The sequence below is a fragment of the Heterocephalus glaber genome, unplaced genomic scaffold (assembly GCF_053883595.1).
Source record: "Heterocephalus glaber isolate CG9 unplaced genomic scaffold, H.glaber_assembly_v1.0 deba00000122, whole genome shotgun sequence".
In the NCBI taxonomy this organism is placed as follows: domain Eukaryota; kingdom Metazoa; phylum Chordata; class Mammalia; order Rodentia; family Bathyergidae; genus Heterocephalus; species Heterocephalus glaber.
In genome coordinates this window covers 78986706-79012448 of record NW_028258138.1, presented here as the reverse complement: position 1 = coordinate 79012448, position 25743 = coordinate 78986706, and the positions used below count along the sequence as shown (strand labels likewise).

Sequence of the window (25743 nt, the reverse complement as noted above, 5' to 3'; positions counted from 1 at the left end):
TTAGTTCTTATTATTTTCCCCTTCCGCTGCCCTCCCTTCACCCCCTCCACCCTTCCCTATTTGCAAAGACTTTGTTTCCATTTTTTTCCTTTTCTCATATTTTTTCTTTTCCCTTTTTTCCTTTCCCCTACCCCTCCCACTTCCCCTGCTCCTTTAGACCTTTACTTCCTCTTACACAATATCAATTATACATTTTTTAAATTACAATATCAAGATGTAGGAGACATTATCACAGATTTTACAGAATTTAAAAGGATATAGAAAGCATATTACAAAAAATCTGTTTTGAAATAAATTGGACAACTTCTAAGAAGTACCTTGGAAGACAAATTCATGAAACTAACTCTGGAGGAAATATAAAATTTGAATAGCACCAATTAAAGAAAGTATATTCCTAGCTTGAAAACCTACCCATATGACAACAGCAGGCTCATATACATTTTAACTGGTAAATTATATCAAACAATTAAAGCAGAAAAATGAAGGAACACTTCTCCCCTCATTTTAGGAACTCAACATTGTGCTAATCCTAAAACTGGAGAAAGATAATAGAAGAAAAAAGTATGAACATAGATAGAAATTTGTTTAGCAAAACAAGCTATTGGAAGTCAGATCTGGCAGTATGTAGAAAGTGGTTTTGTTATAGGGATGGCAGTGTTGGTTCAGCATTGGAAGATACACCCCCAAAAGTCATCATTTTAACAGAGGGAAGGAAAAGGCCACATGATCCTGTCACTAGTTGGAGCAAAAGTATTGGACTAAATTCTACAGCTGTTCATGGTAAAAGCTATCAGGAGACTAGAACAGAACCTTCTCAACAGATTAAAGACATGTACTCCATACTTCCAGAGAGAATGCCTTATATGAATGGAGAAGATATAATGACTTCTCCTTAAGGTGGGGAACAAGGGCAGATATGCTTACTCTTTATCTGTCCATTAAACTTTGAAACCTAGGCCCCACCAAAATAGTCCGGCAATAAAATGACACAATTAGGATAGGATTGGCAAGGTAGAAGCAAAATCTTTATATGTAGATGAAATGATCATCTACAGAGAAAATACTAAGAAATCTCTAGGAGCCCGTAGAACTTGTATTTGAATTTAGCAGGATTAGAAAACACAAGGTATATATAAAAATTCAGGTCTGTGTATACTTGCTATAAATGAAGAATTGGATATTGAAATTTAAAAGTTATGGAGGAGTACAAAGGACCTAGAAAAGTTAAAAAAAAAAAACTGTTGGAAGACGTTTAGTACCTAATTTTAAGACTTCTTCTAAAGCTACAGTAATCAAGGCAGTGTTGGTGTAAGGAAAGACATATAGATCATTGGAATAAAACAGAGAATCTACAAATAGAACCACACATATATGGTCCACTGAATTTTGAAAGATTATTTAACATTAACATTTTATAGAATATAAACTCAATTCAAGAGCTGAGGAAGAGATAGTGTTTTCAGCAAACAGCACTAGAACACCTGGTATCCGTATATAAAAAAATTAACCTCAACCCTTTATTGCATACATGAAAATAACTTGAAGGGATCTATGAACCTAAATATGAAAGCCTAAAAGTATAAAACTTTAAGAAGAAATTATAATGGAAAATGTTTATGAATTCAGGGTAGGCAAGAACCACCTAGTATACAAAAGACATGATGTATAAAAGAAAAAAATTGATAAATAAGATTCCATCAAAATTTAGAACTTTAAATGACATCATTAAAATGAAAAGTAGTCCTTAAACAGACCATATTTGCAATACATATAACCTATGACCAGAATATATAAAGAATTCTTAGAGCTCATTAATAGACAACCCAATTAAAAAGTAGACACAAGAAGATGATAAATAGCCAGTACAACACAAGGAAAGGTGTGCAACTCTAGAATCAGAAAAATACTAATCAGTACAATAACAAGATTGCATTATACACTCATTAGGGAGATGAAGTTAAAAGTTTTAAAAGCCTTGTCATGACTTTTTCTTTTTGTTGGATTCTCCCCCTTTGAGTTTAATTTGTCACGCTCAATGGATTCATTCTGCTGGCTTTCCTGGGGTTGTGATCCTCATTGTCTTTTCCTAGGATATTGTCTAAACTTTTTTGGAGTGCCAGTTTGATATTCATGAAGTTCCTGAGGTGCTCTTTATCATGAAAGTATCTTATTTCTCCATCAATTTTGAAAGCTAGTTTTGCAGGGTACATCAATCTGGGTTGGAGGCTGTTTTCTTTTAGGGCTTGAAATACATCACTCCAAGCTCTTCTTGCCCTGAGGGTTTGCATTGAGAAGTCGGCTGTGATTCTGATGGGCTTTCCTTTGTATGTGATTTGTTTCTGTAACTTCTTGTAGAATTTTGTTCTTCTGTTGGGTTTCTGGAATCCTAACTATTATATGCCTATGTGTAGATTTTTTTTTATCAAGGCTAGTTGGAGTCCTATACACCTCACTTATCTGTATGTCAACTTCTTTTCCCCTGCTTGGGAAGTTCTGCCATCACTTCTGTGAAGAGTTTTTTTATGTCATCTGCACTCTCTCCTGTTTCATTGACTCCAGTCAGTCTTATGTTATTCTTTTTTGCATTGTCTAGCAGCTGCTGGATTGATTTCTCATGTTCCTTTATAATTTTAAAGCAATTTTTATTTTCCTGGTCACTAATTGCAATCTTTTCTTCTGGTGTTTTGTTGGGGTTTTTTGTACTAGGGATCGAACTCGGGTCCTTGCACTTGCGCAGCAGGCAGCGAAACCACTGAGCTAAATCCCCGGCTGTAATCTTTTCTTCTATATCTGAAATTCTATCCTCACATTGGTTCATTCTGCTGCACAGACTTTCAATGGAGTTTTTAATCTCCTGGAAATCTGTTTGCATCTGTTTTATGGATTCCATTATGTTCCTCAGATCCTCTATTTTTTTATTTGTGTTCTCTCTAGATTAATTATGTCTTGCACCATGAGCAAAATCTTTGCTGTTATCTGAGTAATTATTTCTGATTTTATTTTTCCCAGATCCTCTTTTGTTGCCAGTTCAGACAGTCCAGGTGGTTGTGTATCAGATTGTTCCATCTCGTTTCCCTTTGGAGTTGCTGTAGGTGATCCAGAAGTCTGTTTTTGAGGCTTGTTTACATGTCTTCTCATTTTCACGGGGTGGGGGGTGCTTCTGGCACCCATGTGGCTCAGCTTCTCTGCCCTAGGAGCTTGGGATGGCGGCAGGGAAGCTTCCTTCCGGGTTCTGGGACCGGCTCACCTTCTCTGCCCTAGGAGCTTGGGATGGCGGCAGGTGTTTTTTGTTTTTAAAGATGGGGTTTGCTACATTGCCTAGGCTAGTCTCAAAGGTCTAGGCTGAAGTGATCCTCCCATGTCAGTTTGCAGAGTGCTGAGACTCTAGGTGGGTGCCACTGTGCCCAGCTCATATGTACCTCTAAGGGAACATTAAATTAGTAATAATAATAAAGGCAAGCACTTTCTTTCTTTTCTTTTCTTTTTTTTGTAGACAGGGTTCTGCTATGTTGTTTGGGCTAGCCTTGAACTTGCAGCAATTCCCTTGCCTTAGCTTCCCAAATGCTAGGATTACAGGCATATGCACCAGGCCTAGCTTTCTTTTTTTAAGAAGCGGGGAGTGACTCTCCTGCCTCAGCTTCCAAAATAGCTGAGACTGAGGTAGCATGGAAGAAATAAAATGGTAACTGTAATAAAACTGCAGACTTCAGACACAATCAAAGTTACATAGGGTTACAATGCCTTTTTCGCCCCCAGGCCTGTTTTTTCCTAGCTCCTAAATCCCTAAGTCTTGAAGTCAATATATCTGGCCTATGTTTTTTTCTCATATTACTCCTCGTACAGGTTTAAAATCTACTGTTAAAAGGATGCTTTCACAATGTGACATTTTATTTTGATTAATTGATCCTGAGTCACAGAAGTCAGTCTACACGCATACCTGTCTGCTGCCATGTGGCCTGCCATAGCAACGGCACCAATTATCCCAATGAGTTGGTACTTGACTACGGTGCTCGAGAGCTGCTTTCGAATCACCAAGTGCATATCATCCTGCAATGAGAATATGATGGGCAAAAATGGAGAGGCTAGGATGGTACAGCACAAAAATCTAAGGATACTAGAGCCAGAAGAAAGGGTTTTTTCAATTACTAACTCCATGGCCTTTAATACGTCATTTTATTTCTCTGAGTCTCAATTTTCTCATACACAAGATGGGAAACATTGTTTTAAGGTTTAGAGGCTTATTGCGAAAAATCCCTAGAATAGCGCCTGGCTCATGGTAGCTATTATTTTCATAGTGGCTACTCTGTAAAGATATGAGAACTACTGTAACGTAATGTTAGTGGCTGTTCAGCTAGAATAATAAAATAGAATACCTGGGAATGAATTTAGGAGTTAAAAGACTTATATGTCAAACTCTACAAAACACTGTGAAAGAAATTAAAGACCTAAATTAAGCAAAGACTTCCTGTGTTCCAGGATTAAACAACTTGGACAGATACACAGGCCAATGGAATAGAGTCCAGACATAAATCTTCACATATTTGGTCAGCTGCTCCTCAACAAGGCCACCAAGGACATTCAATGGAAAAGCACAGCATTTCAACAAACTGTGCATTCACACGCAGAAAGATGATGCTGAACCCAAATTTATACCTGTACGATAACACCAAAAATTAACTCGTAGTGGATCACAGACCTAAATTTAAGATCCAAAATTTTCATTGTCCTTGTAGTTGGAGATAATTTCTTAACTATGACACCAAAAGTACAAATAATAAAGGAAAAAAAAACTGGATGTCATCAAAACTAAATACTTTTGCTCATCAAAGTACACTATCAAGAAAAAGAAACTAAGCTGGGGGTTTAGCTCAGTGGTTCTGCTGCCTGCCTCACAAGCGCAAGGTCCTGAGTTCGATCCCTGGTACCAAAAAAAAATTTAAAAATTTTAAAAATAAAAATAAAAGAAAAAGAAACTAGAGGGCTGAGAATTTAGCTCAGTGGTTCCGCCGCCTGCCTCGCAAGCACAAGGTCCCGAGTTTGATCTCTGGTACCAAAAAAAAAAGAAAGGAAACTAGAGCTGGGTGTGGTGGCGCACACCTGCAATCCAAGCACTTGGGATCTTCTTGCCTCTACAGGGCCTCCTATGTAGTTCAGGCTGGTCTTGAACTCTTGGTGATCATCCTTTCTCAGGAGGTGATGCTCCTGCCTCAGTCTCCAAGTGTTAGGATGATAGTTCACCCCAAGAAACACATGAAAAATGGCCAATAAACACATGAAAAAATGTTAAATATCATTAGTCATTAGGGCAGGGCAAATCAAAACTACAATACCACTCACCCACTAAGGTGGCTATTAATGACAGTGTCTGTGAGGGCGTGGAGAAATCAAACCCTCATATTTGTTGGTGAGAATGTAACATGGTGGAGCTTCTATGGGAAAGTTTGGTAGTTCCTCAAAAAGTTAAACACAGAATCACCATAAGACCCAGCAATTCCATTCCTAGGTATATACCCAGAAGAACTAAAAACGTAGATTCAAATAAATGTGTTCACTACTGTTCATAAGAGCACTATTCAAATGCCCAGAAGCACCTCAGGTGTCCATCAATGGATCAACAAATAAACAAAATGCAGTCTATACATAACAAAGATTATTCAGCTATAATAAGGAACAAAGTTCATATGCAAGAGGTGATTGAAAACTACATTCAATGTTAAAACTAAAAAAACCGACTTAAGATAGTAAAAGACACATTGGCAAGAACAATGGGCTAAGTATGTTCAAAGTGAGGGGGAGTATTTTGAGGAGGATTAATGGCAATGTGTCTTTTACTGCAATAACTTTAAAAATTTAAACATTCAATGTATTTTTTAATCAGACCTCCTACACGATACAACAGTTAATTTTGAAAACGTATGCTAAGACGGGCATGGTGGCACACCCTTATAATCCCATCACTCAGGAGGCTGAGGCAGGAGGAACATCAGTTTGTGGCCAGCCTGGGCTACTTACTTAGCGAGACCCCATCTCAAAAATACACATTAAGCTAAGTGAAATAAGCCAGACAGAAAAGGACAGACATTGTGCCATTCCACTTACATGAGGTATCTAGACTAGATAAATTCAGATGCAAAGTAGATTATAGATTACAAGGGCTTCGGGGAGGGCAATGTGGAATTACTATTGCCTAATGGGCATAAGCTTTATTTATTTATTTATTTTCCTTCCTTCTTTCCTTGCCTTTCTTCATCCCTTCCCTTCCTCCTACCCACCCTCCCAGAGTGCTGAGATTACAGGTGTAGGGCACCATACCCAGCTTGGGTAAAGTTTTCTGTTTGAGAGGCTAAAAAGAAAATTCTGAAAATGGATAGAAATAAAGCTTGTCCATTGTGAATGTCTTTAATGCTACGGATAATAAAAGTCATTAAAATGGGGCTGGGTATTTAGCTCAGTGATTTTGCCACCTGCTGCGCAAGTGCAAGGACCCAAGTTTGATCCCCAGCACCAAAAAAAAAAAAAAAAAAAAAAAAAAAAAATCACTAAAATGGTAAATTTTATGTTATGTATATTTTACCATAATTTAAAAATGAAATAATGAAGTTTTGTATTACTGATATAAAGTAACCTCCAAAATAGTCTGCTAAACACAGAATGCAAGATGTCAAATAAGAGAGGAAAGGAGATTACATGCAAATACAAATTTTTGTAAAAGCTCAAAATATCTCGAAAAGCTATAATAAACCAGCAATAATAATTATCTGTAGGAAAACAAACCAGGTGCCTAGAAGACTAAGAGGGAGGAAGAACTATTTTTCACTGTATACCCTTCTACACATTTTGAATTTTGTACCATTTACATATAATACCTAGCTTGAAAGAGAGGGTTTTTTTCTTTTATTAAACACGGTGCTGGTTGTTCAAAATCACAGACCAGTAGTTTTGGCTTTACTGCTACAAAGCAACACTACAGACACCAAAGAGCTGAGTCATGACTCCAACCTAATCTCTACTCCTCTTACACATCCTTTGCTTGGGTTTCAGTAATTGGTGCCTACAAATGAAAGTAAGCGCAGGGGAATTCTGTGTCTACAGCACTCAGTACAGAACCTGAACAGCTTTTCCTACTCAATTTCATAGTTAGCTGATTATTAACTAAACACCCTACCACACTGGTGAGGGCAGAAGACCTAACACACCCAGCATCTCCACCTGGCACACAGTCACGTGATGTTTGTGGTAAGGAAAGAATGGACAAAGGTTGGGACTATGGCTATGCACTCTATTTCCACTACGGCTTCACAGGCTAGTGTGATTTTTGTCTCGCAAATTCCAAGTAACAAGGTTTAAAAGATTCTTTCCCAACACAGGGCCTCTTACCTTGATGTGGCTGCTGGCTTCGTGCTGTTCACTAAATGCCAGTGTGCTGAGAATATGGAAGAGTTTTCGGATTTGCTGAGGAGACATATTATCCAGGTAATCTAAAAGGCCCTATGAGAAAAGAATGCCAACAATGAGGTTACTAGCTAAGTTTTTCTCTTTAGGTCAAAAAATTAAATGGCCAGGGATTTAGCTCAGTGGTTCCTCTGCCTGCTTCACAAGTGCAAGGGCCCAAGTTTGATCCCTGGTACCAAAAAAAAAAAAATTGAAATCCCGAGCTGGGGATGTAGCTTAGTGGTAGAGCACTTCCCTAGCATGTGGCAGGCCCTGCCTGAGTTAAATTGCCAATACCTAAAAACAAAACAAAAATTAAAATCCTCCCCCACCCCAACCCCGAGACAGGGTCTTGCTATGTAGTTCTAGTTGATCTTGGACTCACTATGCAGCCCAGCCTGACCTCAAACTCACAGCGATCCTCCTGCCTCAGCCTCCCAGTGCTGGGATTATAGGTGTGCGCCACCACCTTGGCAAAATCCTTATCAGATATACATTTAGCTAGCCAGATATCTATCTTGCCCAAAAGCTTAAGATGTAAAAGCTATGCTCAGACTTCAAAGGTTTGATATTCTGGACACAAGCTGAGAGGGCCCTTGCAGCTTCCTAAGTCTATCTTACTAGGAAAGATAAAATCATTAGCACTTGTCCTCTTTCCTGGACCATAATCGGAGGCTGTAATCATCTCTTGCTTAGCCATCCTGGTAGTCTTTAACTCTATCCTGCCTTTTTTCTCAGTGAAAACAATATTCCACCAGAAGTCATCTACAACCCCCACTCTTTACCCTAACTTTCCTTTCCAGCTTCTACTCCATGAACTATCCTTTCCCTGAAGATCTGGAGGGAGTCAAAAGGAAACTACAGTGGTAGTCAAGTGATTCCCTGATTCTGGAAAAGATGGCCACGTTTGTGTTTGTGTGGGAAAGATGGCCACAGTCATGTTCACCACTCAGTGCAGAGTTCAAAAACAAAAACAAAATTTTACCAAACGCTGATTTGTGAATCAAAATGTTCACAAACAAAACCATTCATGAACTGAGGCACCACTGTATTTCCTTTTTTATCTTTTTTTTTGGTACCGAGGATCAAACTTAGGACCTTGCACTTGCAAGGCAGGCGGTGGAACCACTGAGCTAAATCCCTGGCCTTTTCCTTTTTGATCTTGAGCAGCCCCTCAGCTGTCTCATCTCTAATACAGGGATAATGAGAGCTACACTACTTTTCAAAGTTTGTCTGAGGCTGCCTGCCTCGAAAGCACAAGGTCCCGAGTTCCATCCCCGGTACCAAAAAAAAAAAAAAAAGTAAAGGTAATCAGTGAAATATGGTATCCTGGATTATAACCCTAGAACAAAAATAGGACATTAATAGAAAAAGTTGTAATATCCAAGTAAAATCTGTAATTGAGTTCACTGTAATCTACCAATGTTAACATTTCAGTTTTGACAAATGTACCATATGATACAAGATGTTAACATTAAAAGAAGCAGGGCAAAGTGCATAGAACTCTCTGTACTACTTTTGCATCTTACCTGTAAATCTACTAAGAATAACAAAATAGGTCATTATTCCAATATTAAAAGTTTACTTTTAAAAGGTAGTTTTCACCCTTCACCCCTCCTAATTGTTTTACTACATTTTATTATTATCTGTGTTCCCAAGTTTATTTGTGTGTATTGTATCTGTATGGCAGAAATACGCTCTAATGGTGTGGCCTGTATTGCCATGGTATCATCATAAAAGATTGAAATCAGCCATGATGAAAGGATTTTTAGCACTAGAATTGACAGATGTTACATATGAGGCCCCTCCTCAAGTAGAGGTGCTTGTTAGATATTTGCTAGCATGCAGTGTTTCAACTTCATATTTAAAGTTCCTTTAGGCAATACCCTTTTCTGATTGCCTAAAGAACAAGGGATCTGTAGCTATTATTGACAGCCTTGACCTTTGTAGTTTCCTCTACTAAAAATGAAAATATTAAATGTCTTTGTGAACTGGTTTAAAATTTTTCTAATTATTTTGTAGGAAGGGGAGAAAATTTTGTCCAACCAAAAGAATAGCGCGTGCCCCTTCCTTTCAGAAGTGGTTTTCTACAACTAGTTTGTGTTTAGGAGACTGAGTGCAATACCATACTATACCACAGAGAGGCACTGTCTCCATCCTTTTATTTTCTACTCCTTCAATAAAGTCCAGACGTGAACGTGAAGGGATTATTCAGTACCTCATTCTTAACTGGTTTTTAACTATAGGTTGTTACATATCAAACTATTAACGGTGATTATTTCAAGAACAAGTGAAATTAATGTGTGAATTTACTTTCTTTGCTTTGTTTTATATTTGTTTGTGGCAATTATTTTTTACCTTTGTAACCAGAAAAACAATAACACATATGCTAAAAATATATTCTGAAGTGATGAAAAAAAAAAAAGTTTGTCTGAGGATTAAGTAGTAAGAGCTTTGTGGGCTTTCAGCTGCCCAAGCTAATAGCCTCTACCCCATCTTTACCATCTCTACTATCCAACACTGTTGACAATTCCTCCTCTGCAAGCACTCTTCTTCCTGGGCTTTGCTACTGGACACCCTTCTGGTTTATGTTACTCTACATCTATCTTCTCATCTCATTCTCTTTCCATAGACATTTGCTTCGGTATGCCACTTGCATTTAACGTTCTCAAGAGGCTCTGCACTCCCCCAGGCTCCTATGCTCTTCTGCCCCACTTGAGCTCACACTGTTATGCTTATGGATATCCAAACTAAACCTTCCACCAGATGTGACTAATGGGCTCCAAACTGAGATTCCCAACTATCCACTCACCATCCAGACATGGAGGTACCAAACTGAACTCACTGTGCTTCCTCCAAAAGATGCACCTCATACTTACTAACCTGAGCTCACAATACAGCACAGCCATTCAACTAGTTTCCTAAGACGGGAAACTTGGACCTCACTTCTCTTTCTCACTGCAATGTATTCTTGATAGCCATATTGACTCTAAGACCAAATTGTCTCTAAAGCTATCATTTCCTCTTTCCCTACAACTCTAATTTCAGCCTTTACCCTCTCTCTCTAGAATGGTCATTCTAGTGGTCTCCAATCCTCTCACCACACAGCCTCATAGCTGTGAACAGATCAACACCCTATAGAAACCTGTACTAGTTCCCTATAGTCTACAAAATCAAAGTGAAACTCCTTAGCATGGTTTCAATTTGATTCCACTCAAGTCTTACCTGCTTGACTTCCCACCACTCCCAACCACATATCCTTCTCTCCAGTCTGCCTGTCATCCACAGGCACACATGCCCTTCGGCATCACTTAGCTTCCAGAAGGTATTCCCACTCTTCAAGAAATACTCAGCTGTGATCTCCTCTTTGAACACTTCTCCAGCTCTCCAGGCCAAATTGAATTATTCCTGATCTCTTATATCTATAATACTTCATTACAGAATTCAACAGTTTGTATCTTAGTAACTTGCTTGTGTTTCTTTATCTTTCTATCATCAAAGGCAAAGACTGACTTTTATATCCACTTCATCCAGGACAGAGCTTGGCAATAGTTAGGAATAGAGAAGTGTCTGCTGAATGAATTAGTACATAAACAATGAGTCATTCTTTTTTTTAGGTACCGGGGATCGAACTCAGGACCTTGTGCTTACAAGGCAGGCATGGTGCCATTGAGGTAAATCCCCAGCCCCACAATGAGTCATTCTTTTTTTTTTTTTTTTTTTTGGTACTGGGGATTGAACTCAGGGCTTTGCACTTGGGAGGCAGGCAGCAGAACAACTAAGCTAAATCCCCAGCCCTGCAATAAGTCATTCTTAAAACAGTATTTGCCTATTATATATCTCACTATCTATCCACCAGTTATAGAGTTCAGTATCTAATGAGTACAAATTAAATGACTGCCAACAGATAACTCTCTACTATATGCAACAAAGAAAATGATTCAGTGTGACAGTATAATCAGCATATACCTTCACAAAGACGGCATTCAGCCTCATTGCAGGCGGGTCTAGTATCGTCAACTCCAGGAAGACATCCAATGCAGCATCAACTTCTGCTTCATTCCCACTGCAGACATGAGTCACGAGAGCACCAACTACTTCCTGCACAAGGGAAGAGAAAGGGTCACCAGCATAGAATGAAGCCAAGAACATGGCAATGCCACCCTAAAAGGGTCCTAATCCTGCTATCTACCATCTAACTGCCATTAATATTGGATTCAGGAAGCCTAGGGTTATGCCAGTGTAACCACAGTACCATCCAGTCTTGACCTATTTTCCAAAATGTATGTGCGAGCACTATCTAAGCCCTCGTGATTCTGCTACTTATCTTCCTCTTTCTTTTTCCTATATAAGTTAAAACATGGGTCATGATGGTACCTCCAAGACATTCAGAGTCAAAAAGGTCTTAGATGCTATTCCCCTTTTCCTTTAAACTGCTGCTCAATAACAGAACCCTACATCTCATGTCAACTGTATCTACTGCTGTTTCTTATCTTTTCTCTTGCAGTACTGGGGATTGAACCCACAGTCTTTTCACTTAAGTTGCCCAGGCTCCACTCAAACTTGCCATCCTCCTGCCTCAACTTACCAGAGTGCTAGAAATACAGGTGCACATCACCACACTCTATCACTTCCCAGCCTTTTGGCTAAGATCAAGTGTAGCATCACCACACTCCAGTAACAGCTATGTCTTACATTTAAATTTGGCAGGGGAGCAGTTCTGGGAATTGAATGGAGAGCTTTTGCAATGAGCTACACCCCCTCCCACTTTGAGATAAGTTCTCACCAAACTAACAAATTTCCCATCCCAGGCTAGGGCCTGGGGGTGAGCTCAGTGGTAGAATGCTTGCCTATGCTCAAACTCTGGGATCAATCCCCACACTGTAAAAAACAATCAATCTTCATCTGTAAATGTTCCCTTTGAACATTGTTAATAATAATTCTTTATTTGCTTTTATATGAACTTTCTGCAAATCAGCCTTCCCTCTCTAGATATGTAGCATTAAATTTTGTGTCCCAAATTCATGGGAATAGGGTTAGGCTACAAACATACATACACACACACACATATTTTTTTTTAAGGGAACAACTCCAGAATCAACTAAAAGTTGATTGCTTTTAACTAATTTAAATGCCATTCCAGTATTATGAAAACCACCTCACATTCCAGCCCAATGATCCAAGGTTTAATGGAAGTAAACTGGGTCTGGACCTTACTTTTAGACTCACTCGGAACACAGAGTCAGATTCTCCTGGCCACTCTACTCACTTTAAGGCTGAGACCAGAACTGAGCTCCAGTTCAGAGTTCTCTCCTCCTCAGTATCTTCCAATCAACAAGAAATAAACACTGGATCACATGCAGTTCACTTGGAGCTGTATTTCTACTTCTCCATTCCTCCTTATCAAAATAAATTATTTTGGGCTGGGATTTAGCTCAGTGGTGCCACCTCCTGCCCCACAAGGCATTTCCCTGAGTTCAATTCCAGGTAGCAAAAAAATAAAAAAGACAAAATAAATTCTTTCAACATACCTGCTGGCAATAAGTGTCAAAAATCCTAAATGAGTATTTGTAGAGCAGACTGCCAAATGAAGTTATACTCTCATCTTGGGAGTGAAACAAACTCTGAGCCAACAACAGAATAGATGGACAAATATCCTCAAGCACCTAGAAGGGGGAGGATAAAGAAGAAAAGCTGTGGGAAAAGCTTTGTTATTATATACCTTAGAGATGTGTTTTAGCTTTAACATTTTAAATATTTGTTTATTTACTTGTGGTACTGGAGATTAAAACAAGGGCCTTCTCACAGATCTACACCCATAGCCCTTTTTTTTGGAGACAAAGTCTCACTAAGTTGCTAAGATGCACAGGTTGAGTTTGAGCCTCTTCAGAGCTGGGATTCCAAGAGCATACCATAATCCACAACTCTTATGGAATCCTAACCTTCATCTTACTCAGAATAACCTTCATCATTCTGAATTTTCTCTCAGGATTAATAGGATTACACAGATGGATAAAAACTGACCTTGGCTGGGCCTGGTATTCAGGCCTGTAATCTCAGCTGAGGCTGAGGCAGGAGGATTACTGTGAGTTCCAGGCCAGCCTGGGATACATAGTAAGTTCAATGCCAGCCTGAACTGCATAGTGAGACTGTCTCAAAAAAAAAAACCAACCCAACCAAAACAACTTAACAAGACTGTCTCAAAATAAAAAATAAAGGGCCGGGGATTTAGCTCAGTGGTTCCACTGCCTGTCTCAAAAGCCGCCTGTCTCAAAAGCGCAAGGTCCCGAGTTCAATCCCTGGTACCAAAACAAAAGAAAGACAGAAAAAAAGAATACGCTTGTAAAATAAATAAAAAGACTAGGGACATAGCCTAGTGGTAGAGTACCTTTAGGTACTCAGGTACTTTAGTAGTACTCTACTTCAAGAGTTTTACCTATTTTATCTTCCAACAGGTTAATTGTTTGTTTTAACATTTAGTTCTTTGATCCATTTTGATTTTAGTTTAGTGGACGGTGAGAGATGTGGGTCTAGGTTTAATCTTTGACATGTAGATAGGCAAAACTCTTGAAGACATAGCCATAGGCTGAACAGAACTCCACTTTCATAATAGTACCAAAATCAATAAATGGGATCATATCAAATCAAAAAGCTTCTGCATAGCAAAGCAAGCAATCAACATAGCGATGCAACAACCTATACAACAGGAAAAATTTTTGCCAGCTATTCCTCAGAGAATCTAGAGGATTAATACCTAGAATATATGAAAAACTAAAAAAAAATAGACCCTCCAAAATAAAAAGGCCCAATCAAAAAATGGGCAAGTTAGGGGAAGTGGAAGGGGTAGGGGAAAGGAAAGAAGTGAAAAGAAAAAATATGAGAAAAGGAAAAAAATGGAAACAAAGTCTTTGTAAATACGGAAGGGTAGAGGGGGTGAAGGGAAAACAGGGGAATGGGGAAAAAATAAGAACCAAGATACATCATCTAAAGGTACAAGATCCCAATGACGAATGTAACTGTATTGTATACCTAAAATGTACCAATAAACTTAATGTACCAATAAACTTAAAGAAATCTCTGAAACATCTTCTATATAATTAATAAATGAAAAATGTTCCTGCAGCTAATCAATAAAGTTGTTAGAGAGAATTGAAAAAAAATGGGCAAGTGAGATGAACAGACACTTCTCAGAAGTACAATTGACCAATAAATACATGAAGAAATGGTCAACTTCACTGGCCATTAGAAAAATGCCAATCAAAACAACACTGAGATTCCATATTATTCTAAGAATGGCCATCATCAAGAAATCAAGTAATATGGCCAAGAATTTAGCTCAGTTGCACCGCACCTGCCTTGCAAGCAAGGTCCTGAGTTCGATCCCCAGTATCCCCCCAAAAAAAGAAATCAAGCAATAAAAAACACTGAAGAAGCTGTAGGAGAAAAAGAACACTTCTACAATGTTGGAGGGATTGTAAACTAGTGCACCACTATGGAAATCAGAATGGAGATTCCTCAAAAACTAAAACTAGAAATTTCATTTGACCCAGCTATTCCTCTTCTAGGATTTCTCTGAAAGAGTTTAAAAGACATCATATTACAGTGATATGTAAACATCCATGTTTATAGCAGCACAATTAAAAATAGGTAAATCTTGGAAGCTGCCTATATGCCCATCAAAACATGAAAAGAAGAAAACATGGTATTTAGTTATACACAATGGAGCACTACTCTGCCTAAAGAAAGATAAACTTGGGCGGGGAATGTGGCTCAGTGGCACTGCGCCTGCCTGGCAAGTGCAAGGTCCTGAGTTCGATCCCCAGTACTGGAAAAAAAGAAGAAAGATAAACTTGAGTCATTTGTAGGCAAATGGATGCATCTTGAGACCATGTTAAATAAATAAATGAGACACAAGCTTAAATATCATATGCTTTCTCTTATACAAGAAACCCAAATTATAAATAAAGAGCAAAATAAAAGATACTCAGCTGGGGATTTAGCTCAGTGGTTTTGCTACCTGCTGTGCAAGCGCAAGGACCCAAGTTCGATCCCCGGTACCAAAAAAAAAAAGATAATAGAAAGTAAGGAGATACACCTTTCTCAAATGGGAAAGGAATCAAATCATGGAGTGAGGGGGAAAGGAAAGGGGATTAAAAAAAGAAATTATGAAGGGTTATGGAGCCAGGTGTGGTGGCACACACCTGTAATCCCAGGGCTCGGGAAGCCATAGGAGGATCAATGTGAGTTCCAGGTCAGCCTGGGCTACACAGCAAGTTCAAGGACAGTAAGAACTATATAGTGAGATCCTGTCACAAAACCACCCCCAAAAAGTGTTATGCATATGTACAAAAGGAAAGTAAACATTATGTACTGCAAACATGTACTAACAAAAAAAAAAATAAAGAAGCCACACAAAGTCAAAAAAAGAAAAATCAAAGTAAAAGTCTCACTGGGTTTAAACAATGAGCTAAAGTAATGTGGATGAAACAGGAGCTGTAAGTCTTCCATCTGAAAAATCAAGCTCTACAGTCTAGAATCAGCAGCTTTGAATTAAACGTTTCTATAAAAAAAAAATTAAGGATCTAGCGTGGTGACACATGCCACTCTGGGAGGCTGAGGCAAGAGATGGCAAATTTGAGCCTGGTCTGGGCAATTTAGCAACACAGTGGGAGACCCAATCTCAAAATAAAAAACAAAAAAGGCTGGGGATGTTGTCAAGGTGAAGGACATGGGTTCAATCCCCATAAGCCAATTCCATGAACTTTTTGCAAAAAATGTGAAAATCAATCTTAGTTTGGTTTACTAACATCAATCAAGCTAAATAATGATTCCATTAAGTTTTGAAACATGCTAAGGTCCCTATCAGAGATTAACAGTCAGCCAAAGTACTGTCAGAATGTCCACACTGGGTAGGAAAGTTTAACATCACTGCTCTATCTTTTACAGCAACACCACCAACAATTACCATGAAGTGGACACAGAAGGTCCCCTCCAGCAGCTGCTGATCAAAGCAGCCCGAGCGAATCTTACTTCTCAGCACCTTCTCGATGTATTTCTTTGTATGAGTGTTGGTGCTATAGATGATGAAAAGCATCACCACATCAAAAGTCTGTTGTAAGGATGAAAAGAAGAATAGTTTAATATATCAGTACATTTTTAGCAACAAAACAGTAGCTCTCAATTTATTCCCATTAAAACAGAGAACTAGGGCCGGGAATTTATTTATCTAATTTTTTTTTTGGTACTGGGGATCAAACTCCAGTCCTTGTGCTTGCACAGCAGGCAGCGAAACTACTGAGCTAAATTCCCCGGAATTCCCTTAGGGCCATTCGATCCCCAGTACCAAAAAAGAAAAAATTCAAAAACACAGAACTGACTCATTTGCGCAACATATTCCCATGAGATTATCTACATTTTTCCCACAAAATCTAGACATATTTTCTAGAGAAATAGTGCTACAATTCTTCATTACTGGTATTCGAGAAGACATCCGAATATAAGCAAAAGTGATATTATTATAAAAGTTATTTTAAGCATCTCCACATTTATCAAAAGATTAAATCACATACCAACTCCAGTAATATATTTCTCCTATTAGGAAAATTGCAAAAGTTGAAAAGACTGTAAATGTTCATTAGTACAGGAATAGTCAAATTATGATTAAATCATTTTGCATTTGATCTTAGCCAAAAGACCGAGAAACGATGTTGATTAAATCATTTTGGAATATTATAAAGCCACAAAAAAGAACAGATAATCTATATTTTTGGTGGTACTAGACATCAAACCTCAGGGCCTTTGTACTGAACTACATCCCCGGGTCTTTATTTATTTATATTGAGACAGGGTCTACTTAAGCCACTAAAGATGATGGTGGGGCTGACAGAGGGGTGCAGCTCAGTAGCAGAGTGCTTGCTGATCACATGCAAGCCTCTGGGTTCCATCCCAAAAAGTGGGGGGTAGGGGAAGACAATGAAGACGCATGTGAAATTTTATGACAGGAGAAAAAAATGTAAAGAGAAAAGATCAGAATACAAAATTATATGTATAGATTGATTACAAATCTGTAAAATTGGGAATGAAGGTAGTAAGGCAGCCAATTTATTTTCATGCAAAAAGAAAAGCAGGGTAGCCAGCAATTTAGCTCAGTGGTGCCACCACCTGCCTCAAAAGCGCAAGATCCTGAGTTTGAACTGGTGCTAAAAAAAAAAAAAAAAAAGCGGGATATTGATTTTTTTCCTCCATAAAAATATTCATTTTTTTATTCCATAACATAAAAGCTTTTAAGATGATAGTCATCCAACAACTGGATACCCCAACTAATGAAAATCCCAGAAAATAGACTCCAACTAAAGAAAAATCTAGAGGAAATAATCAGTACACGAGCAACTTGGCCATGTGGCCTCTCAACAGAAGGTATTTGTAGAACCAAAAAAGAAACAGAGCTGTTTAACAATGGCAAGGCTGATCCACTCTGGCCAGGTCCACACAGGTGAAGCAAGTGCAGCACAGAACACAGCTATATTGACAACTCTGGGAGAAAAGAAATCAGGTGACACAGGCACCCAACTCATGGCCAGTGGAGATGTTTTACTGCAATTTGATGTATTTGTCCAGAATGTGCATGTCCCCTTCCATATGCTGCAGGATTACTTTACTGGCAGAATTAATTTGGCAAGTCATCCTCATATCAACTTGCTCTGCAGCTGATCTTTATTACAGCAGCGGCAAAAGCACAAAAGAAAGACTGGAAGCAGAGCAGGAGATGAAGCAGGACAGCAAGCTAACTACTGTCACTACCTTGGCTGTAATGCTTAAAATTCACAACACAAGAACAGTACCGTATGATCAGACCCCGAGACAGTGCTTTCAATTGCCTGGAAAAACAAAAGTCATGGCAATATTAGGACACATTGGTACAACACAGTCCACCTATGCCCCTGGATACCCTGTTCTGCTAGTGGAGAGCCTATCTGCCCTTAACCTAGGCCCATTTCTACTGGAATGGCTTCCAGACTCAACTCAACCTCCGTCACTCGCTGTCTGTTCCCAACAGACATCTCTTTTCTCCTTGACACTCCAAGTTTCAAGGACCCAATTTTTATTTTTTTTTTGGAGAAAGGGCTTCACTCTGTAGCCCACATTGGCCTTGAACTCTCATTTCCCCTGCCTCAGCCTCTGGAATGCTGGGGTTACTAGCATGCACCATTATTCCCAGCTCTAACTCACCTTAATCCAGGCTTCTGAAATGTTTTTCTCATATCTAACAGCTGACTTTATTACATCAAAGATGAGAGTAACATAGTCTGGATGGCTACTTTCTTGATTTCCTGAAGAACTACAAATAGCAAGAAAGGGAAAAATTATTTCTTCTACTTATCAGAAAAGAACTTACAATATCTGGGTTCCTGCTTATAAGCCAAGCATCCTGGAGCAAGTCACAGCCTCTTACATAAAATGGCTGAAAAGCTTACACTACATCTATCTGGGGTTAATTTGAATGGCTAACACACACACACACACACACACAGGCACACACTCACCTACTGCTGATTTACTGTAATTAAAAAACTACACTGGAAGTAAAAGAAATATTACTACCATTATTTGTAGTTGCAAATTGTTCTAAGTGTCGATTCTAGAATAAATCTCAGAAAACTTTTCCCATCAATGCAAGAAAAAGGATGGCAGTTGCCAAAGTGCTTCATACCTTGTTCCTCCTTTTCTTTTCAACTTAACTTGCGAAGCATGTAACACTGACGGCAAAATAAAATGCTGCAGATCCAACTTTCCTCGAAGCTCAGAAATTACCTACAGAAAGTAAGTATTAGCACTGTGTCCTACCATTCTTTTTTTTCTGGTACTGGGGATCAAACTCGGGACCTTGCACTTGCAAGGCAGGCACAGTGCCACTGAACTAAATCCTCAGGCCTGTTCTACCATTCTTAGTGGATAGGCAGAGTTCAATGTACTCAACAGAACCTAACGACCCTTGAAAGACTGAGGAACAAAAAACTTAAATGGACAAAGCATTCGGAAAGGGCATCAATGAGAACAATTAATGCAAGTACAGTATGTCATACCCCCAATTCCAGAATGCCTAGAAGGCCTACTATACAGGATTAGCAAATATAACCCTATAGCAGCTTATTCAGAATAAGCAATCTGACTAGCTGTACCACTGCCTTCCCTGAACACTACGTGCAGTAATCAACATTACTAATTTGTCAGTGGCAAGAAAGGAACAATTTCTTTACTTTTCTTTCTTTCTTTTTTTGGATTTTTCTTTTTTTTTTTTTTGGTACCAGGGATCAAACTCAGGTCCTTGCCTGCAAGGCAGGCAGCGGAACCACTGAGCTAAATCCCCCACCCCTTTTTTTGGTTTTTTGAGACAGGGTCTCACTATGTAGTTCAGGCTGGCCTTGAACTCACTATAGCCCAGCCTGGCCTTGAACTTGTGGTGATCCACTGGCCTCAGCCTCCCAAGTGCTGGGCTTATAGGTGTGTCCCACCATACCCAGCAAGCAAAACAATTTCAACCTATTAGTTTAAATAATTTGTCCTTATGTATCTTTACCTAAGTCTAGGGTTTTTGTTTGTTTTGGGTTTTTTTTGTGGTCCTGGAGCTTGAACCCAGGATCTTCACAGTGAACTACATCACCAATCCTTTTTTAGGGCTGGGTATTTAACTCAGCAGCACCGCACCTGCCTGGCAAGCACAAGGTCCAAGTTCAATCCCTGGTACCAAAAAAGAGAAATCACCAACCCCTTTTTAAATTCTGAGACAGGGTTTCACTAAGTTGCTAAATTGTCCAGGCTGGGCTTCAACCTGTGATCCTCCTGCCTCAGGCTCCCAGACTGCTGAGATTACACTGGCTGGTCTGGTAGTTTAAATAGACGCATACCTCAAATGCATTAGTGGATGTTATGGAATGAAGAATGAACTTGATTATCACAGGCAAATCATCCAGTCTGATTGATTCCAGCTTACCCATTGCTAACTGGCGGACCTAAAAAAAAAAACACCAAAACTTTAAATTTCTATTGTCACTACTCAACCCAGTACTGCTAGACAAAATGAGAAAAACCAGTTTTCCCACCTATAACCTAGGAAGAAAAACATCTTTTGTTTTTCCCCAAATTACAAACTTTCAATTGTTAATGCTAAAGCTTCTTTACACACAGGTAATAAAAAGTGAAACAGTGTCAGGGGAAGGAGAAAAAAATAAGAACCAAGATACTCACATAATGGTACAAGATCCCAATGATGAATGTAACTGTATTTTATACCTAAAATATACCAATAAACTTAATGGGAAAAAAAAAGTGAATCAGTGCTACTGTCATAGATTTTGGAGCCTTGATTTTCAACTGGCTAAATGAAAGCATAAAAAAGTGTTATTCGTGGGGCCAGGGACATAGCTCAGTGGTGCCGCACCTGCCTGGCAAGATCAAGGTCCTGAGTTTGATCTCTGGTACCAGAGAAAGAAAAAAGTATTATTCCTATAAAAAACAATAAATATTTCGGCAATATAGAGTATTTCCCTAAAATGTTTTACTTAAAAACAGACTGGTGCAGGGCCAGGGATTTAGCTCAGTGGTGTCACGCCTGCCTGGCAAGAGCAAGGTCCTGAGTTTGATTCCCTATACCAAAAAAAAAAAAAGAAAAAGGAATGGGGATGTAGCTTGGTGGTAAAGTGCCCCTGGTTTCCAATCCCCAAACCAGCCAAAAGAGAGAGACCAGTGAATCTATAACAGTATAGCATCTGAAAGTCTACTGAGAAAGAGAAATCAAATGTCAATCAGTATATTTTTTCTTTCATTCTCTTCTTTCTTTCTTCCTTCTTTCCTTCCTTCCTTCCTTTCTCCCTTTCTTCCTTTGTGAGACAGCGTTTCACTACATAGTTCAGGCTGGCCTTGAACTCACTAGGTAGCCCAAGCCGGTTTCAAATTCATGTCAATCCTCCTGCCTCAGCCTCCCAAGTGCTAGGATTACAGGTGTGTGCCACCATGCCCAGCCATTCAGTATATTTTCAAAGTACAATTTTCAACACACATGACTTCTACCCAGGTAGTGACTGACATCATTTCCAAGTCAGAAAGCTGGCCCTGTTCCTGGAGAACAGAGCCTTTCCTACCTCAGACAGGAAGTCCGGGTCAAGCTGGAGGCTGGAAAGGACATCCAGAATTGGGACAGTGAGTCCAGTACTCTCCACCAATAGGTTACTGGGAATATTGGAAAAAGAAGAGTTGTTTAATGATTTGAACAGAGGTGGGTAGATAAACAGTTAAGAAAAATCACTCGTTAAGAGTATGACAAGAGGGCCAGGGATTTAGCTCAGTGGTTTCACCGCCTGCTGCGCAAGCACAAGGACCCGAGTTCGATCCCCGGTACCAAAAAAAAAAAGTAAAGAGTATGACAAGAGAGGCTACAGTTGCTCCTCAGTGTCTATAGGAACCTAGTTCTGGGATCCCCTGTGGATATCGAGATTTGCAGATGAAACAGGTCATGGTGGTGCACACCTACAACCTCAGTTACTCAAGAGGGTGAAGCTTGAAGACTGCTTGAGTTCACAAGTTCCAGACCAGCCTGGTCAACACAGACCCCATCCCCCAAAAAATAAAAACAAAATCCATGGAAGCTCATGTCCCTTATACAAAATAGCATAGAATATATTTCCTCATGTATGGTTTAAATCATCTCTGGATTATTTATAACACTTAATATATACAATGTACATGTTACAGAGATTGTTGTTATACTGCATTGTTATGGAAATAATGACAAGAAAAAAGTCTGTATACATTAGTATGGATGCAATGTTTTTTCTGAATATTTTTGATCTGTAGTTGGTTGAATCCAAGGAATGGAACCCGTGGATACACAAGCCAACTATACTTAATTCCTATTAAGCTACCATTTATAGTATGCTTCACTAAGAATTGTCTTCATGACAAAAAGTAATACATGCTCATTATATCTACATTTTTTGGTGGTACTGAAATTGAATTCATGGCCTTCTGCATGCTTGGAAAGCACTCTAGTGCTGAGCTACATCCTCACTCGACAGCCCATAAATGCTAATTAGAAAATTTCAAATAAGGTAGAAATGAAAACCCCCTCTTCACCATTCTCACTACACAGAAGTCACTACAGTTGAGTTTGGTACACAGTCTTCTTGAGAAAAGGAAAAAAGAAAACCCAAAATAGTTATATGCAGCCTAAATATGACAGATGCATGTGAATGAAGCACACAATGGTGAGATCTACCGTGATGGATTCTAAATGGCATAAAAAGAGACAAGCAGTCACCAGGCAGGGCAAATGAGTGCTAGCATAATGCCCTATCCAGAGGGAGCATTCAGACCCAGAGCACAAAAGCAAGAAATCACTAGACATATGTTATAACTTGTGTCCAGATGCCCCCTAAAACCTCATGCGGTCACAGGTGGGGCTTTTCAGAGGTGGCTGGAACTAGTGCGTGATGCTAGAATCACAGGTGTGTGATTACTAAATTAGTAATGATTGGTTTAGCATAGTGCTGAGTGGATAATGGGAAGGTCCTCCCTGGGTGTGAGAATATAAGGGACAGAAAGGGCTGCTGTGGTCACTGGTCACTTGCTGCTCGCTCCCTTCGGCCTGCCCTGCTCTGCCATGAACTGTTTCTCTTCTGCAATGCCCCTCTGCCATGCCACCCTGCCTTGGAGCGAGCAACTATGAACTGAAACCTCTACAAACTGTGAGCTACAATAAGCCTTTCCTCCTTTAACTTTGGGTGCCGGGTATTTTGTCTCAGCAATGAGAAAAGTAACCCAGACAACATATTTGGAGGTAGCTTTTCAGAGAAATGCAAAAAAGGAAGTAAATGAATTTTTTAACCACTTCTAGGACACATAAAAGGTTACATTAAAACAGGAATTATGGGCCGGGGATTTAGCTCAGTGGTTTTGCCACCTGCTGCACAAGCGCAAGGACCCGAGTTTGATCCCCAGTGCCAAAAAAAACCAGGAATTATATCCTGTGGATATTGTTTCTTCTTCTTAATTACTCTCCACAGCTCTGTTTTTCACGTGAAGGGGAGGAAGAAATTGTTCTTAGCAATGGATGTGATGCAGGGATGTGCATCACAATGAATCATCTAGGAATTCAAAGAATGCAGATGTTTAAGAGGCTCCACAAATGATCCTGATGTACAGTCAGGACTCAGCAGCCCTTGGAGGAAATGTTAATGCAAAGAAAAGATTGTGTTCAAGTTCTCCAGACAAAATTTACACGCGTAATCTTAAATTAGACATTATCTTCCTAAAAGGTATAACATTTAAAGAAAGCAGATGGGTCTATTCAAATATCTACCTGTTGTCAGAAACGCACTCTAGGGCCCGGGATTTAGCTCAGTGGTTCCACCGCTTGGGGCGCAAGGACCTGAATTCAATCCCCAGTACCAAAAAAAAAATGCACTCTAATTCCAGGCCCTACTTACGGAAGGCAAGTATATACACTCTTTTTAGACACAAAGAACCTCATTACTGTTTTCACACTGCTCCCACACTAGCCTTCCTGGAAGAGTACCAGAACACATATCCACCTGAGATCTTTCCCCACAGCGGCATGCTGGGAATCCCCAAGGATCTCAGGCAGGCTGGTGATGAAGTCATGCTGCAAGCACTCTGGAGAAACATGGATCAGCTGCATAATCTTGGTGGTGAGATCCTGTAGTAGAGGACACTATTACGATGGCAGCACATTACCCAGAACTGCTGGGAGCAATGCTACATAATTCTAGGGAAAAATCATTTGATTAGGCCTAGTTCTTCCACCTACAGGCCAGCTATGGCATTCCAAGACATAATTCCATTTTGACCTCGGGTCACAACTGAGATCTCAAGGATCCCCTGATGCTGTAAAGCTCCAGGACAAGACCACACCTGTGGGAGACACCCTGGGAGGAACCAAATCTTCATCTGCATAGTTCCTCATTGTTCTTAGATTTCCACTGCCCCCCAGTCTTCTGTTACACCTTGTTTATCCCAATGTGAAGTACTGAAATCTACATATTCATTTGTCACTTTTGTTTCTCCTGATGTACTGAATAAAAGGTGCTGCAAACTAGGGGGTCTTGCCTTTGCTGCCCAGAGCAGCACTGATCAGACCCAAAGCTCAGCTTCTTCTCAGTCTCATTTTTCTACCTTTCCTGTAATTTGACGTGTGCTGCCCTGGCTCACAGGAGACTAGGACTTACTGCAGAGGTTCTGGTGACATCCCCTTCCCCTGTTCAGAGAACATTATCTCCTCATTGAGCAGAGCTCAACTTGCTTTGCATGCAATGAGACAAACACAGAGTTAAGCTCAAAACCTACATTAAGAAGCAAATGGGGGCCAGGGATTTAGCTCAGTGGTTTCACTGCCTGCTGCGCAAGCGCAAGGACCCGAGTTCAATCCCTGGTACCAAAGGAAAAAAAAAAAAAAAAGCAAATGGACTCAAAAATTTCACACTATCAAAAATAGGGAGGGCTGGGGATTTAGCTCAGTGGTTTCGCCACTTGCAGTACAAGTGCAAGGACCCAAATTAGATCCCCAGTACCAAAAAAAATTTTAAAAATAGGGAAAAAGTAGGGTGGACAGTATATTATCTAATAGGTCTGTTACCTGTATTATTCATATACTCTACAGAGCTATGGACTTTGTGTGACCATTCTCATTTTTAAAATATAGGGATGAGCTACTCAGGGATACACAGTTTAGCAGGAGACACCAAATTCCAGACAAGAACAGATTCCAAATCCTCAAATTCTTTCAAATAAATATTTAGCCTTGGGCCGGGGATTTAGCTCAGTGGTTCCACCTCCTGCCTCACAAGAGGAAGGACGAGAGTTTGATCCCCAGTACCAAAATAAAAAAAGATTTAGCCTTAAAATGCCTGCCAAAATTAGAATGATTTTAAGAACTCCTAAAAATAAACACACCTCACTTGGCTCAAAAAAGATTCAACTTTACCAAATTGCTTAAGAAGCAAATTATATTAATAATGGAAACTTTGTATAATTTTCCTCAATATGTAATCAAATTAAAACATTTGCAGTGAAGTAAGACAGTGTAGAATATCACTTTTAGGAAATAAACACAGCCCGTAATCCCGCTACTAGGGAAGCTGACGTAGGAGGATCACTGCAAGTTTGAAGCCAGTGTGGGCTACATACATAGTGAGATCAAGGCCAGCCTGGAATATGTAGTGAGATCTTGTCTCAAAAAACAAAAGTGAAATATACATAGCAATCACTGCATTTTGAAAAACTAATGAATTTCTTTCCAAC

General features: G+C 39.5%; 1 protein-coding gene across 5 annotated transcripts in view; it reads right to left on the bottom strand.

Moving 5' to 3' along the window:
* Positions 1 to 25743, bottom strand: part of Fancd2 (FA complementation group D2) — a 93614-nt gene that overhangs the window by 38841 nt on the left and 29030 nt on the right. For all 5 annotated transcript variants that reach the window (XM_004835324.3, XM_087216970.1, XM_087216972.1 and 2 more), the window contains 11 exons: positions 24018 to 24142; positions 21570 to 21657; positions 20337 to 20441; positions 19142 to 19242; positions 18661 to 18769; positions 18273 to 18308; positions 16397 to 16540; positions 12963 to 13097; positions 11401 to 11532; positions 7378 to 7488; positions 3938 to 4047 (listed from right to left, as the gene is read on the bottom strand). In XM_004835324.3, coding sequence (XP_004835381.2) covers positions 3938 to 4047; positions 7378 to 7488; positions 11401 to 11532; positions 12963 to 13097; positions 16397 to 16540; positions 18273 to 18308; positions 18661 to 18769; positions 19142 to 19242; positions 20337 to 20441; positions 21570 to 21657; positions 24018 to 24142 — 1196 coding nt within the window. The remainder of the gene's footprint in view (positions 1 to 3937; positions 4048 to 7377; positions 7489 to 11400; positions 11533 to 12962; positions 13098 to 16396; positions 16541 to 18272; positions 18309 to 18660; positions 18770 to 19141; positions 19243 to 20336; positions 20442 to 21569; positions 21658 to 24017; positions 24143 to 25743) is intronic.